The following is a 13,906-nucleotide window of genomic DNA, read 5'->3' as shown; positions in this document are numbered from 1 at the left end:
ACCCTGCAGTAGACGGGGACACCTACAGCAGATGAGGGTGCTCAGAGCCCTATCCTGCCTCACCTGGAGTATCTCCAGAGATGGGGCTTCCATCAACTCTGAAGGAGTGATTTCACATGAAACAGCATTTGACAGACAGTCTTGGTACCTATTGCAGATGTAGGCAAGAATGACATTAATTTAGGATTGAAATGGTGATTAAAAATAATGTTATGCAAAATCAGTGTGCCCTCTGTTCCTGATGGGATCCTAGGGAGATCTGTTCTTAGTGTAACAATAATCAATTTTCTGAAAGAAAATAATGTACTGTAAGTTTGCAGGTGACAAACTGCAGGGCAGGCCACTTGTGTGAATGGAGAGCACACATTGTGATTTATTGCAAGGCATGATCAGGCACACAGGAGAAAAAAGCGGCTCACGTGCTCAGGCAAAAAGAATTGAAGATGTAATGTGGATGGCTCCACAGGGAGGCAGCCTCTTGGGACAGCCTTGCTGCTTTGCCTCCAGGGGTTTGCTATTGCAGTGTGCACACATTAGCGTATGTGTGTGAGGGAATATCAGCAATGCCAGGAGTACTTAATTTGATGAAGACATGAAAAGAATCACAGAATCACAGAATGGCTTAGGTTGAAAGAACCTCAAAGATCATCCAGTTCCAGTCTCCTGCTGTGGGCAGGGCTGCCCCCTACCAGCTCAGTTGCCCAGGGCCCCATCTAACCTTGCCTTCAGTGCCTCCAAGAATGGGGCACCTTAGCTTCTCTGGGCAGCCTCACCAAAGGCTGGCAACCTGCGTGAGACAAATTTGTACTGAATCTGATTCACATCTTAGCAAATGACAGAATTAATTTATCAAGAGAGGTGATGGCCTCTTCTTTACAGATGTCTTTAGGTCAGCACTGTTAGATGTCATTCCACAGGAAGGGCTGCAAAGAAACAGGAGTTATGGGGTGACAGGTTAAGGGCTTTTGGCTCAAGGTCTTGTCATTATGATCTTAGAATTTATTAATCTATAAAGATTCTTCCCAATTTATGGCACAGATGCCACCGTTGTTTATGGGATATAGTAGGTTGGCCTTCATAGAATCATAAAGGTTGGAAAAGACCGCTAAGATCATGTAGTCCAACCACCAACCCATGCCCACTGACCACATCCCTCAGTGCCAAATCTACACGGTTCCTGTATGCCTCCAGGGACAGTGACTCCACCATCTCCCTGGGGTGCAGGAGAAAAGGAGAGAAGAAATTTTTCCCTAAGATTCAACCTGAATCAATCCTTGGCACAACTTGAGGGCATTCCTCTTGCCCTATTGCTGTTACCTGGGAGAAGAGGCCACCTCCCACTCTTCCACAACCTCCCTTCAGGCAGTTGTAGAGAGCTTTAAGGTCTCCCCTGAGCCTTCTGTTCTCCTGACTAAACAATCCCATTTTCCTCAGCCGCCCCTCATCCCGGCTTTGCAGTGAGTGCGAATCTACAAAACCCGAGATGCCCCTGGCCGGGTTTGGCAGGGCTGCATGTTCCCCCAGCGGGACGCACACCGTGCCCGGCTCCACTCGCTGCGCAGGGGGTCCGCGATGGGAGGAGGGCACGGCGCGGTCACTACGCGCTGCCGGGCTGCGGGAATCCTGCGGAGAGAACAAACGATAACCCAGAAATAACCTGGTTTTGCAGAACGCCGCGCTCCTGTGCGCGAGCTGCGGAGTTGCCATGGCCCAGGCTCTGTGTGTGTGTGTGTGCGCTTGTGCGTGTGCGGTGGCGGAGGTGCCGAGCCGGCGTGGGCGCGTGTCTGCGTGCTGCGCGGGAGCGGGGGCGGGGGGTGCGCGCTCCCCGCGTGCCTTGCACCGTCCCCCGGCCCTGCCCGGCATCGGAGCCGAAGGGCGACGAGTGCGGCACCTCCCTCCCCGCGGGAGTGCCCCGGCTCCGAGAATGCGACATTAAGGCGCTGCACCCCAGGACCGTACCGTTCCCCCCCTCCCCCGCTCCCCTCCTTCCCCCCCTCTTTTTTTTTATTTTATTGTACCGGAGCATCCTCTCTCTCTCTCTCTCTCCCTCTCTCTCTCTATATCTATATATATATTTATTTCTTTTTGGAGGAGGAGAGGGAGGTGTTCAGTAAGGGCTTCTTCTCGCTCCCCATTTCGCTCCCCATCTCCCTCCCCCCCCTCCCCCCCTTCCCCCCCGGGCCCGGGAGGTACCGTTCCTCCCCGAGCGGAGCGCAGCGGGGAGGCAGAGGCAGGTCCCGCTCCCTGCTCCGCCGCCGGGAGAGGAGGGGAAGAGAGGAGGAGGAAAAGGAGGAGGGTACAGGGAGAGTGGGGTGGGGGGGGGTGGGGGGGTTATTTATTTATTTATCGCTTCTGGTGGCTGCAGCTGGCAGACCTGGGAAGGAGTAGGCGCCATTGCCAGAAGGATTATTGCCAGGGGAGAAGAGAGAAAGGGGAGGGGGGCGGGGGGGGGGGGGGTGGGGGAGAGAGAGGAGACCCCGAGGCTCCCTTGGAAGCGGGAGGCGTTGCTTTCCCTCCCGCCGCCGGGGGATGCGCCCGGGCTAAGCGGGGCTCGGCTCCCTCCCGCCGCTCCGTCCGCCCCCCCTCCCCAGTTCTTCTCCTCCTCCTCCTCCTCCCCCCATCCAGCAGCATGCATCCCTCTGCGCGGAGCCCGGCCGCCGCCACCTCCAGCCCTGCCATGCTGCTGCTGCTCCTGTGCCTGGGTTGGGTGCCGCCGGGCTGGGGCTGGTCGCGGGGCAGCTCCCGGGGGGCTGCCGGGTTGCCCCCCAACGCCACCACGCCGATCTCCATCATGGGCTTGATGCCGCTCAGCCAGTCCGAGGAGGACCAGAAGAGCAGGATCGGCCGGGGGGTGCTGCCCGCCGTGCAGCTGGCCATGGATCAGATCCGCAACGAGTCCCTGCTCAACCCCTATTTCCTGGACCTGCGCCTCTACGACACGGAGGTAGGGCTCGCCGGGGACGCGCCGCCGCCCAGTCCCGGGGCGCTGCGGGGCCGGGGCGCAAGGGCAGCGCGGACGCGGGGGCTGCGGCGCCGCCGGGAGACGCGCGGGGAGAGGCGGCGGAGGACACGGAGCCGCTCCGTAGGGGATCTGCCCGCGGGGCCCGGACCCGCGGCGGCCCCTCGCCGCCTCCAGCAACAGATGCACGCCGGCCGCTCCGTCTCCATCCGGATGCCTCCCCTTCCTCGCGCCGGACGCGGGCTCCGGGGGCGGCCCGAGGCGAGCCGGTGGAGATCGGCGGAAAGAGTTAAATCTGCGGTACCGCTGCCCGTGGGATGGCTGAGGGCCGCCCGACCCCGGCGCGGCCCGGTGCTGTTCGGGGTGCGGAAGGGTTGCGGGCGGGAGGCGGAGGCGTAGGGAAGTTGGTACCCGCGCTCCAAGGCGCTCCGTTCCGGTCGCAACTTCGCTAAACGGAGGGAGATGCCGGCTCGATGCGGAGCCCGCCCTCAAGGTGGCAGCCGCCCCGCGTGAATCGCGCCGCGCTCCGTTCCACGACAGCCCCCGGTGCGGCGCGGGGATGGATGCTGAGAGCCCCCGCTGCGCTGCGGGAGCCCCTCTCCGGCTAGAGAGCGGCGATACCGGGCTGTGCTGACTCAAGGTCGCCCCGGAAATCTCTCCATGTGGGGCGGCTGCCCTTCACAGACACGCATTTGTCATGGCGTTGTTTCGAACGGCTTGGGGCGGTAGCGGTGAGGGTGTCGTTTGGGTGCTGTTGGGTGCAGAAGGCCGGGATGCTGCACCAGGAGCAGCCCCGAGCTGCCGTTTGTCTCCTTAAAAATGAACCTTTGCGATCAGAATGAAAAGAATTCTGGGGGATTTTTGGAATGGCATTACCTGTTTCATAAACTGTGGTCTTGGGGAGAAAAAAGATCACGGTTCTCCCAGTCCCGTGTTCATGATATTATTCCGTTTAAATCCACCCCTCAAATGGAATCGTTGCAAAATAATGAGTGCACAGGAAGTGGAGAAGCAGGAACCTTCCTTCTGCACACACATCCCAATCAATGAGGGGCCGCACCTGATTGCAATCAAAATATTTTACAGTTGTTTTACAGATTTGGGGTTCTGAGCAGGGTAGACAGCGTTAGGATGTACAGAGCAACTGAAAGAACTGCCTGATTGGCTCTGGGATGCGCACCGGTTCCTTAAAAATTGCATTTTTACTGTTCGGTACTCCAAGGGTGTGAAGGATTGGGATTCTGCTGCCCGTGTGCTGTGTGGCTCTGGATGCTTTTAAGCAATTAATAAATGGATGGCTATGGAATGCTAAATCAGGCAAATCTATGTATTTGGAGAGCGGTCAGGTCATTATTGCATGCTTAATAGTGACAAGTAAATAAATGAGTGTTCATAAGGAGCATCGCAATGGAACAGGAACATTAACTGGAACAGCCTTTAAATGCGTAATGGTAGCACAAACTTTTTCGTTGTGCTTAGCCATTACCTTTTGTCTTATGATAAGCAGAAGGGTTGCTCCCTCCTGCTGCTCGCTCGGTGCTCAGCATGTTCTCAGACTGCTGATAGATGGATGCACCCGGAGGGCCCGGATCCTTGTCCTTATGTAACCACAAACCTGCTCCTCTCCAAGACCTCGCGGGTGCTTTGACTCTGGCTGCTCTTGGAGAGAGAATGTGGGACCCTGAGCACCTGGGGTTTTTGTACAGCCAGAGAATGTTTGTTGTGTAGATGTAGAGCCTGGGAAATGTACGACAGTAATTTAGGAAATGCATGGCAGTGATTCAGAAACTCCCTCGTGGAGTTCCAAAATCACCTGCTGTTACGAACTGATGTTTGTGTTGCAGCTTTACGTAACACTTCAATAAAAATCTCATGAAAAATAATCACGAAAGTATTATAAAGACAAACAAATCAGATCTCTTTTCATTATTGAGGCGGCTTCCCGGGGAAGTTGAACTACATAATGTTTGCTTGATGTTTCTGTACAGTGGAACATGGGAGTGTCCATATTACTGACCACCACTGGAAATGCAGTGGGCTTCCCAACTTGGGCTGCTCTCTGTGTCTAACCCTTGAGCACTGCAGTGGCATTCCTAGTGCTTACCAACACAGTTAAGCTGATGGAAGCTCAGAGTTCACTGTAGTCCTTAATCCATTATCTCAAGCAGCTATGATTCTGTGAATGATATCTTCGGTGCAAAATAAGACCACAGGTTACAGCAAGTATATATGCAAACATGGAGGCTTCTGACTCGAGTACTGTTGATGGTTGAATATGTCTGGAGCATGACCCCGATGCAGTTCAGTGAGCCCTGCTTTGCTGGCCCGTGGGCACGGCTTTATTTGCTCAGACATTCCTGTCCAGGTTTGGTGAATATAATACAGCTCAGGTGGAGATGTTTGCAGAACTCTGGTATAAGTTGTGGTGAATTCAGGTAGTCCTGCCCATCTCAGGGAGAGCAGAAGCAAAGCTGAGATGAAACTCTTAGACAAAGTGTCATAATTAGGTTATTTTAGAAAGAAGAGTGATTATCTGTAAGGAGTCTTATCCAAGCCTATTGAAATTAATGGCAGTAATTCACTGATTCCAGCAGCCCTTGGACTGGGTCCTAGAAGTTAAGGGCGCTTGATAGTTTATGGCTTTGGATCAATACTGTGATACAGTATTTCTTCTTTTTCCAAACCCTGTGATTGTAACTATAGTTTGCTGAAAATGCAAAGAAATTTCTTGTAGAATAGTGAGCTCGGCTCTCCAAACGCTACACGCAGTTCTCAACTTCATTTAAATCTGGAAGGATGTTATCTACATAAGCATCCTGGCACACATCTGTTGGAGGGAAAAAAGCAGAATAATCCTAAAATAAGGAGCTAAGCCTTCTAATAGAGAATGTTATGCATTTCAATAGTATTCAATTTGCATCAAGCAAAAACTGACCTCGCTGAAACTAGAGGAAGAGGCACAGTGGGAGAAGACAAGGGCCTTAATGGAAGTTGGATATCTGCCCTTCTGCATCTGGACATTTTCCCTTGAATATGGAATATATTTTCTGATTTCTTGTAGGATCAGTGCTGCAGGTGTTGCAGAGAGAGGATGATTTTGTTTTGAATCTAAACATTTATAGCCAGGAAAGTCGTGTCTGCAGGTTAGGATGCTGTCACTTGTTTTTGGAGAGCAAAGGGAGTCTAAACGATCTGAAAAACACCTTCCAGAACTAAGGGGGATATATTATCACAAAGAGAGAAGAAAATTCATACTACGGTGGTGAGATTATTTAATTTCCTCTAATAACTACAAATAAATTGTAGTAATCCTGATGTAATCTCGTCTTTACATAACAACATACTCTAATACCTTTAAAGAGCATAGAAGGGTGGGCTATGACGCATACACAGAACTCCACAAAAACCTTTTAAGGAAAATGGAAACTTCTTGATATTTAATACACATTTGCCTTCTATTCTATAATTAAGGAGAAACTGCCTCACCTAATTTATCTGACAAGAAGTTATAATATAGATACGTCATAAAAAGGCCTTCTCTTTATTTTCCTTTTACTATGAAAATCTCTGTGTTTTTCAGCAAGACCTTCTTTCTTCAAGGTTTAAAAAAAGTTGTATAGGCTGTGCACCGGTCCGGGTCATTTCTACCAGCTATTCTATGTTGAAAGAGAAGTTCAGCCTCCAAGTAAAGCTGTCTTTTGCAGAAAAGCCCACTCAGGACTGCTGTCAACAAAGTTGACTCATGTCTTGTTCCTGCATGCTGGAGTAAGAGTCACACACACTTATTAAGGACAGGCAACATAGTCTAGGAGCAGGAGAGGTATTTTCTGGCAGTGGAACAAAATAAGGGATCCACGAGGAGCATGAAGTACAGAGTCCAATGGCTGGGTCTCAGAGGACTGCCAGCTTTTGGTTGCCACCTGAGCAGCTCTTCCCTCACAGAATCGAGTGAGAGCATCCCCCTGAGAGAACTGCACACAGTGTGCTGGTTAGGCTGGTTGTCTCAGGAGGCACAGGCTGGAGTCACTCTCATAGCAGCTGGATTTGTGTGGGGAAGTGTGGTAAATCAGGATCTGGGGTGAGCCTGTCACACTCTGTACATGGATGATGTACCCCCAGATGAAACTTGAACTCCATCAGGACCCTCCAGCACACGTGGGTGAGCCTGCCTCCAACCTCCAGCTCCTCTGGGGTCAGCCTACCCTTCTGTCTGCAGCCAGGGCAAGCAGTTCCTCAGCACTACTGTTGGGAGGGCATGAAAGGGGCCCCAGATCCAAGCTGTGCAGTGGCACTTCAGCCTCCCCCCAGGACTTGGGCCTGCATGCAGGTGTAGCGGCAGAAGGTCTGTTTTAAGATAACAACATAAACACAGCCCGACTCCTTCACATCATTTGTGAGTGTTCTGATTGCTGAATTTCCTGGAGCTTTATTTTCATTTTTAAGGCAGAACTTGAAATAGGACAGGTGAGGTGTTGTCCTAGTCATCTGTTCTAAGGGGAGCAGCCAGCTGAATACCAAAAAGATGCTAAAAGTCAGACCGAACAGACAGACTCTGGTATTATCGTGAGCTTGTGTCTGGCATATGTTGAAGTTGATGGATAATTTCTTACTTTCAAATATCACTGAGTACTTAATGCTTTCTGATATATGCAGATAGTTTAGACTGATGATATACATGTCACGCTATACAGGTAATGATCACAGGCTACTCTGCTGGCAGCGTTCTGCCTGGAATGAATGTATTTGTTATAGCCATCGATGTTCCCTTTGACTTTCATTCAATATGGCTCCACTTAAGGCATATAACCTCTTTTTGCATTTGAGTTTTGTAAACTTGGAAGGAGTCATCTAAAAGTTAAGCATTTATGTTAATTCCATGCTAGTTTTTCCACTGATGCTAAGATGTAGGTGGGGAGAGGAGAGAAATCATGTATTCACAGCACCCACTCTTCTGGGTGTGGATCTCAGACCTGCAGAATGTATATCCTCTAAATATCTTTGCAGAGAAATTAAAGCCAATGTATCATTTTCTGGCATATGTCTTGCAATTTCATGTATAACTTATCCCATGCATACTGCAAAACATACTGTTACGGAATCTTTTGATTCAAATGCCAAACACACTCTGTCAGTGCAGAAAAGTAATTTTTTGAGTAAATCCAGGAGGGAGTTTCCATTTACATTTGCAGAAAGAGGGGGAAGGCCCTGTCCTCTGAAACAGTTACCAACAACCGTAAATTACTCAGGTTTGTGGAAAAGATGGAGTGTAATATTCTAGAGATAACTGTGAAGAAAATATTTTGTGATAGGAAAAGAGAGAGGAAGGAGCTAAAAGAGAGTTATGATGGCATTCACAGAAAAAGTTTTCTGTGCAGTATTTGTACTGTTTTAATTGAACGCATGCAGCTGTTTGAGATGACAACAAATAGCCCCACATCTCAAGGCTACAGATCAGCATCTCTCGTGAACAGCATAATGAAGTAATGATGCATTTGTTGGATTGGATTTGGATCGAGCTTTGTTCTCCACTTGAAATTTCATTGCTTTATGGGAATTTTCTTGGCATACGGCGGAATAGCAAAGCATAGCAATGCATTTGAGGAAGTTGAGGGAGGTGGGAACCAAACAGTTCCTTCACGAAACTCAAATGGAGGTCACTGCCACCACTGGACAGAAGATACTTCTTCTTAGCAAGGTTTGAACCTTGGAATATAGAGTTTTGGCTCAGGTGATTGAGTGGTGGAAGTTAAGAAAGGAAATCCACCACAGTCCATTGTGGCTCAGCTAACTTTCGGAGCAGCTGGGGCAAGCAGAGAAGCACACTGAGGTCAGTCAGCACTGGTGTGACTCAGTCCTGTGGAGATGAGTGTGGGTATGTGGCAGCCCCTTGCTGGAGCTCTGTTTCATACTGCAAGATTCAAAACTGAGAGGGAACAAATACATCACTTTTTTATTATATATATATATATATATATATATATATATATATATATATATACATATATAAGTTTATTTTTGTGCTAGGAATTGTGAAATTAAAACACTAATAGAGCCTGAAGCCTTTTAGGAGCCAGTCACACTGCTGTCTTATTTGCGGGTGTAGCTGAGCTAGAAATAATATTTTCAGTTCTTTCCTTGTTCCCTAGTGCTGACATTCATATACCAGTTGCTAACTCCTGAAGCAAACTGGTTCAGCCACAGCATCACTCTGACTTGAACAAAGTGCCCCTGAGAAAAGCTGAAATGTATCTTCAGTCATATGGTGTTTCCCCTTGCTTTGCTGCTTATGCTCGAGGGACGACAGAGCCTTCTTTGCCAGCCACGGCTGCCTCTCTTTGTGGAGGATTTTGCTGTGGGTAACAGCTGCTGGATTTAGGGCTGGTTTGTGCTGCCTGCTGAGTGGAAACAGCAAACACTGACCGCCAAACACTGTTCTTTCAGATATTTTTTCTTGTGTTGGAATAACCATGTAATTTCATTGCCAAGTCAGTGATTGATGTCCAATTTCCATGTCATTAGCTTTTCATTATCATAAGACTTTAGTACTGACAATTTCATCCATAGTATTTTCCAAATAAGTATTTCCAAATGTGAAAATTGAAGCTGAGAGATTAAAGGTAAATACCCACCTCCTCTCTGAAAGTAATAGTCACTGAGATCTTAGAATGTACGGGCTAATTCGGCAGGGCTGTTTGTCTTACTGAGGCTCTGGAGAGATGAAGGCCCAGATAATGGACTAATTGCCTGAAAGCAAACAGCATGAGTTTGAGGCATAGGATTAGAAAACTTATGTTTCCTACTAAGGCCGTGGTATTCCCTTAAATAATTAACGTGTTCTAAGATCAGAGGACCGTTAGGATTATCCAGCATCTACAGTATAGGCCACATATTTCACTTGGAATTTCTTGCCTGATCCACTATGAACTAGAGTAAGTGTTTGAGTCTTGTCTTCAGGATCCCTCAGATCCTGAAATCCTCTTCTCTGTGATTTGCATGGAAACCCTTTGAAGGTGTATTGTTGTTTCCAGTTTAAGCTCTGTTGATGCAGTAACAGCTCTTCCTTTCTGTGGATGCAAAAATCATATTGCCGCAGCTTTCATTGGAGGAGCTCATCCAGTTATCTTGGTTTTTTTTAGATTTATTTACTTATTTTTAATTAAAGAATCACTATCACCTATCTTTAAAATAAGGTATTTGTTCAATTTTCTGTTTCCTTCCAGTAGCTGTGCATTTTGATTTTGATACTTCTTGCCTAAGGCAGGCCTCAGTTTCTTCACTGGTCTCCGGAATTACCTGAAGATACATACACACAACAGGTGTCTAAGAAACCGTTTTACCTCCAGTTCCTCCTGGGAAAAGTAGGAAGAGCCCCTTTTGGGTTTTTAATTAACTTCCTTTCCACTGTTTACTCCTTCTACTCTCACAGGGAATTTAATGTTTTTCTAGCAAAGAGCACATACCTTTCTTTACAATTTTTACTCTATATAAAGTGACAGCTTTTGACAGATTAACACTCCAGTATGGTACGTTTTATTTTTCAATCATGTAATATTTTTCAAGCATTGTTATTTTCAGAAATTCACTCCTGTGTTACTTAACATCATCATATAGAGATATTTCAGTGTACAAGGACAGTATAAAAATGTTAAACTCTACCTTTTGCTTGGAAGTTCTATAAAGCACCTTGAGTTTTGCCTTCCCCTCACCTATGTGAATTCTGAGAGCTCTGAGTTTCAGTAGTTTGCAGGAGATTGCTTGAGAGAGTGAGAGCCCCTTTCTTTCCTCTTTTGTCCCTTCCACGTTCTCCATTTATAAAAATTGCAAGCAGGACTGGATTCTTTGTTGGTGGTGAGAATTTAGTCTGGATGTATGTGCTAGTGGCAGGAAGACTTTATGTAATATAGTAAAATTATGTGTTATTATCTACCACTACACAGAGAAAGCAATACAGAGATGTCTTACATTTCAGATCTTCAAACTTAGTCAGGCTTCCTGCCTCTCATCATCTCTTGCTCTAAAGAATACTAACGCTACAATTTTTTTTGCTTTTTTGTTTTCTTCCCTCTTTGAAGTTTCAGCTTAGGTTCCTGAATTGAGCTGAGGTTTTGCTTTCCAAAAGCGCTGAGTGATTTGCAGTGGGATGTTCAGCACTTCAGCAGGCCAACCCACCTCAGAAAATGCCGTGTGCTTCTATGAGACAGATTGCTGGATTTGCCACTTGAACAAAGACATTCATAGTTGCTAGCTTTAAACTTTCAGAGAGCATGGTGGAATAAAACGTTCATAGGTCTGTAGGGCTGGCGTCATTCTGTCCTTGTTGGCGTGGAGAGGAGTTGCTCCAGTGCCAGCAGAAGCCCTTGGTCTGGTCACAGCAACACAACAGCAGTGCCTCAGTACCTGTTGTTCTCTTCTGCAGTAGTAGCTAGGAGCCCTAGACACCTATCAGGCCTTACATGTAAGCTCTGCTGGTGATTTCTCAAATAAAGGTTATTTTATTTAAAGTTAACTGAAGGGTAGAAACACATTTTCCCTGTCCAGTGAGTTCAAAAGTTTGGAATTACTACAAATCATTTTTTTCATCCTAGATTCTTATACAGCAAGTGATAGATTAAGGCAAGTAAATAAGGCACTGAACTAGACAGACAGAGCTGCTTCATTTTGTACTCTTTTGTGTACTCCTGTGGCTTTCTTCTGGATCTTTTAGTTTGTCATTCTCATCCTCAAAGTGCTACCACTAGAACTTGATGGATTACTGCAGGAATAATCTCACTGATGTTGTATATACTAGTAATATTATCTCTTTTTTTTTTTTTTTTTTTAAGTCCACTGTTCAGCACAAAGAAAATGAATCTGATCTGTGTGCTGCAATGCTGAGGAAGAGGGTAAGGAGCTGAGCTTAGATTTTCAGGCTATGTGAGAGGAGCAAAACACTATGATTTGCAGCACAGTTTTCATTTATCTTCTTCATGTGAATCTGGTTAGCTCCAAGCAAATCTGGTCAGGCCTGGCTGGGTAGTGGGAGTAGGTAACCTGGTTGTTTGGTAATGCTGTGGGAGGTGAATTGTTTTAACTGAACAGCTGGCTACCTGAAAAGCTGAGATATGTTAGGGCAGATAATAGTTTTCAATATTGGAGCTACTCTTGGCACAGGTGGAAGTTTGGTCTTGATATAAGAACAGGAATTGCCATCCAAATAAATCATAATGGATTCCAGTGCATTACTGAGGTTTCCTAGGATATGTGAGCACTCTGTACTCTAATTACATTGAGCGAATTAAGCAGCAAGATCAGAGACACCCAGGACAAGAGGGGTGAATGATAACCTACTTTGAAAAAGCTAACATTTGAGGCTGGGATTAGCGTATCTTATAAATGTTAATGGGTGTTTCTCAAGGGGGACGATGTTCTGTGTAGGAGGAATGAGGTGACATACAGCTTGAATATATAGCCACCCTTTAACACAGTTAACACAGACTACAGTCAACCTTTTGCATGAACTAATAACTCTTGAAGTGAGTTATGGTTCAGAAAAATGCTAGAAAGACAGAGGATAATGCAATAAAGAAGACAACACAAAAAGATTTCTCCTTTTGTCTTTGGAATACATTGGCTATAGGAGAGATATTTATGCTAGTTTTTTTTTCCCTCTTAAGTTCCTGGGGACTGTGCTCCTACAGGGGAGCATGGTTTCCTCCTACAGTTTCCCTCTCTGCAAATTACTTAGCTTGTCTGTGTAGATATCACAATGGAGATGCCAGCAATGAGTCATCTAGTCCTCTGGTCACCAGTTGTGTCCTATGGCTGTAAGCTAACTCTTGCAAAAACTACAGTGATCCTTACTGTGCTGAATAACAAGGATCTACCTTGGGTAAAATCCCCCAAAACAAGAGAAAGCAGGATTTAAAATGAAATGACCTCATTTTCTGCAACTGAATTCAAATTTCAAAATGATTACTGTTTCAAATAATTGTGGAAATTCAGCTTCATGTTTGAGATGTGTGCATGAGATACAGTTACTTGATTCAGTGACTCAGTATTTCATAATTGTTGTGTTTGGTAGCAAGTTTGGGAGATTTTCAACTGAGTTTTCCTGAATGAGTGACAAGAGCATAAAAGGTATTTTTTAGGTATTAAGCCTTAGGAAACGTTATTCTAACACTGAAATTTGTACCTGTCCAATCAACCATAAATATGGAAATATGGTTATTTATTTCATCAAAATGAAACATACAGACATGTTTTGTCATGCATGAAAGGATTAATTAGAAATACAGATAATGTAGAAGAAACAATCACATAGTTAGAGAGATTCTCAGGAAGTAAATTTTAAGGAAGCAAATAACATGAGGCTGCACTTGTCCATTATCTTGTTGGTTCCTTTGCCAGCTATGAGTTAAATGCGGCATTGCTTAGAAGACCCAGAAGCAGCACAAGGAGAAAAAAAGCACTTATCTAGATTGAAGCCACTTACATATCTATACAGTGAGGTGATGCTTCTTAAAATGCTTGCCCTTGAAATTTATGTCTATCTATCTAGTGCTGAAATTGATTTCATAGCCTCCAATACACCACTTCTCTCATGAATTTAAACCCACTGGCTGGGGCAAGAGGGGTTGAACAAGGTGAGATGTGATATTCACATTTTGAGCACCTATATTCAAACCATACTTTTTGTTGCCTAAAGGTGAGCCAAAGCTATGACTCATGCAGCCCTGTATTCCCTGCTGAGTTGGTGAAAAGCTTTAGATATAAGAGGAGAGCAGCTCTTTAGCTGCTGAGGTTGGGCAGTATGAGTGCCTCGTGCTTCCTTCCCCTCCTTTCCCCTAGTGTAGTCAATATTGAAGTAACATTCATAAGGAAGGCTGGACCAAGGACTGTTCACCAACAAAATCCTATTTAAGCCTCTAAGAGAGGTATTAAATGGGATTTAAATAAGATCTTTGCCTG

General features: G+C 46.2%; 1 protein-coding gene across 1 annotated transcript in view; it reads left to right on the top strand.

Moving 5' to 3' along the window:
• Positions 1-2,629: 2,629 nt before the first annotated feature.
• GABBR2 (gamma-aminobutyric acid type B receptor subunit 2) overlaps positions 2,630-13,906 on the top strand; it is a gene marked incomplete at both ends in the record, with an annotated part of 442,331 nt that continues 431,054 nt past the window's right edge. The window contains one exon of the mRNA XM_079533247.1: positions 2,630-2,944. Within this exon, the coding sequence (XP_079389373.1) occupies positions 2,630-2,944 (315 nt within the window). The remainder of the gene's footprint in view (positions 2,945-13,906) is intronic.

The sequence above is a fragment of the Tetrao urogallus genome, assembly GCF_951394365.1.
Source record: "Tetrao urogallus genome assembly, chromosome: 3".
NCBI classification, from domain to species: domain Eukaryota; kingdom Metazoa; phylum Chordata; class Aves; order Galliformes; family Phasianidae; genus Tetrao; species Tetrao urogallus.
Note: the sequence above shows the minus strand (reverse complement) of the source record. Positions and strands in the feature narration are given on the sequence as shown.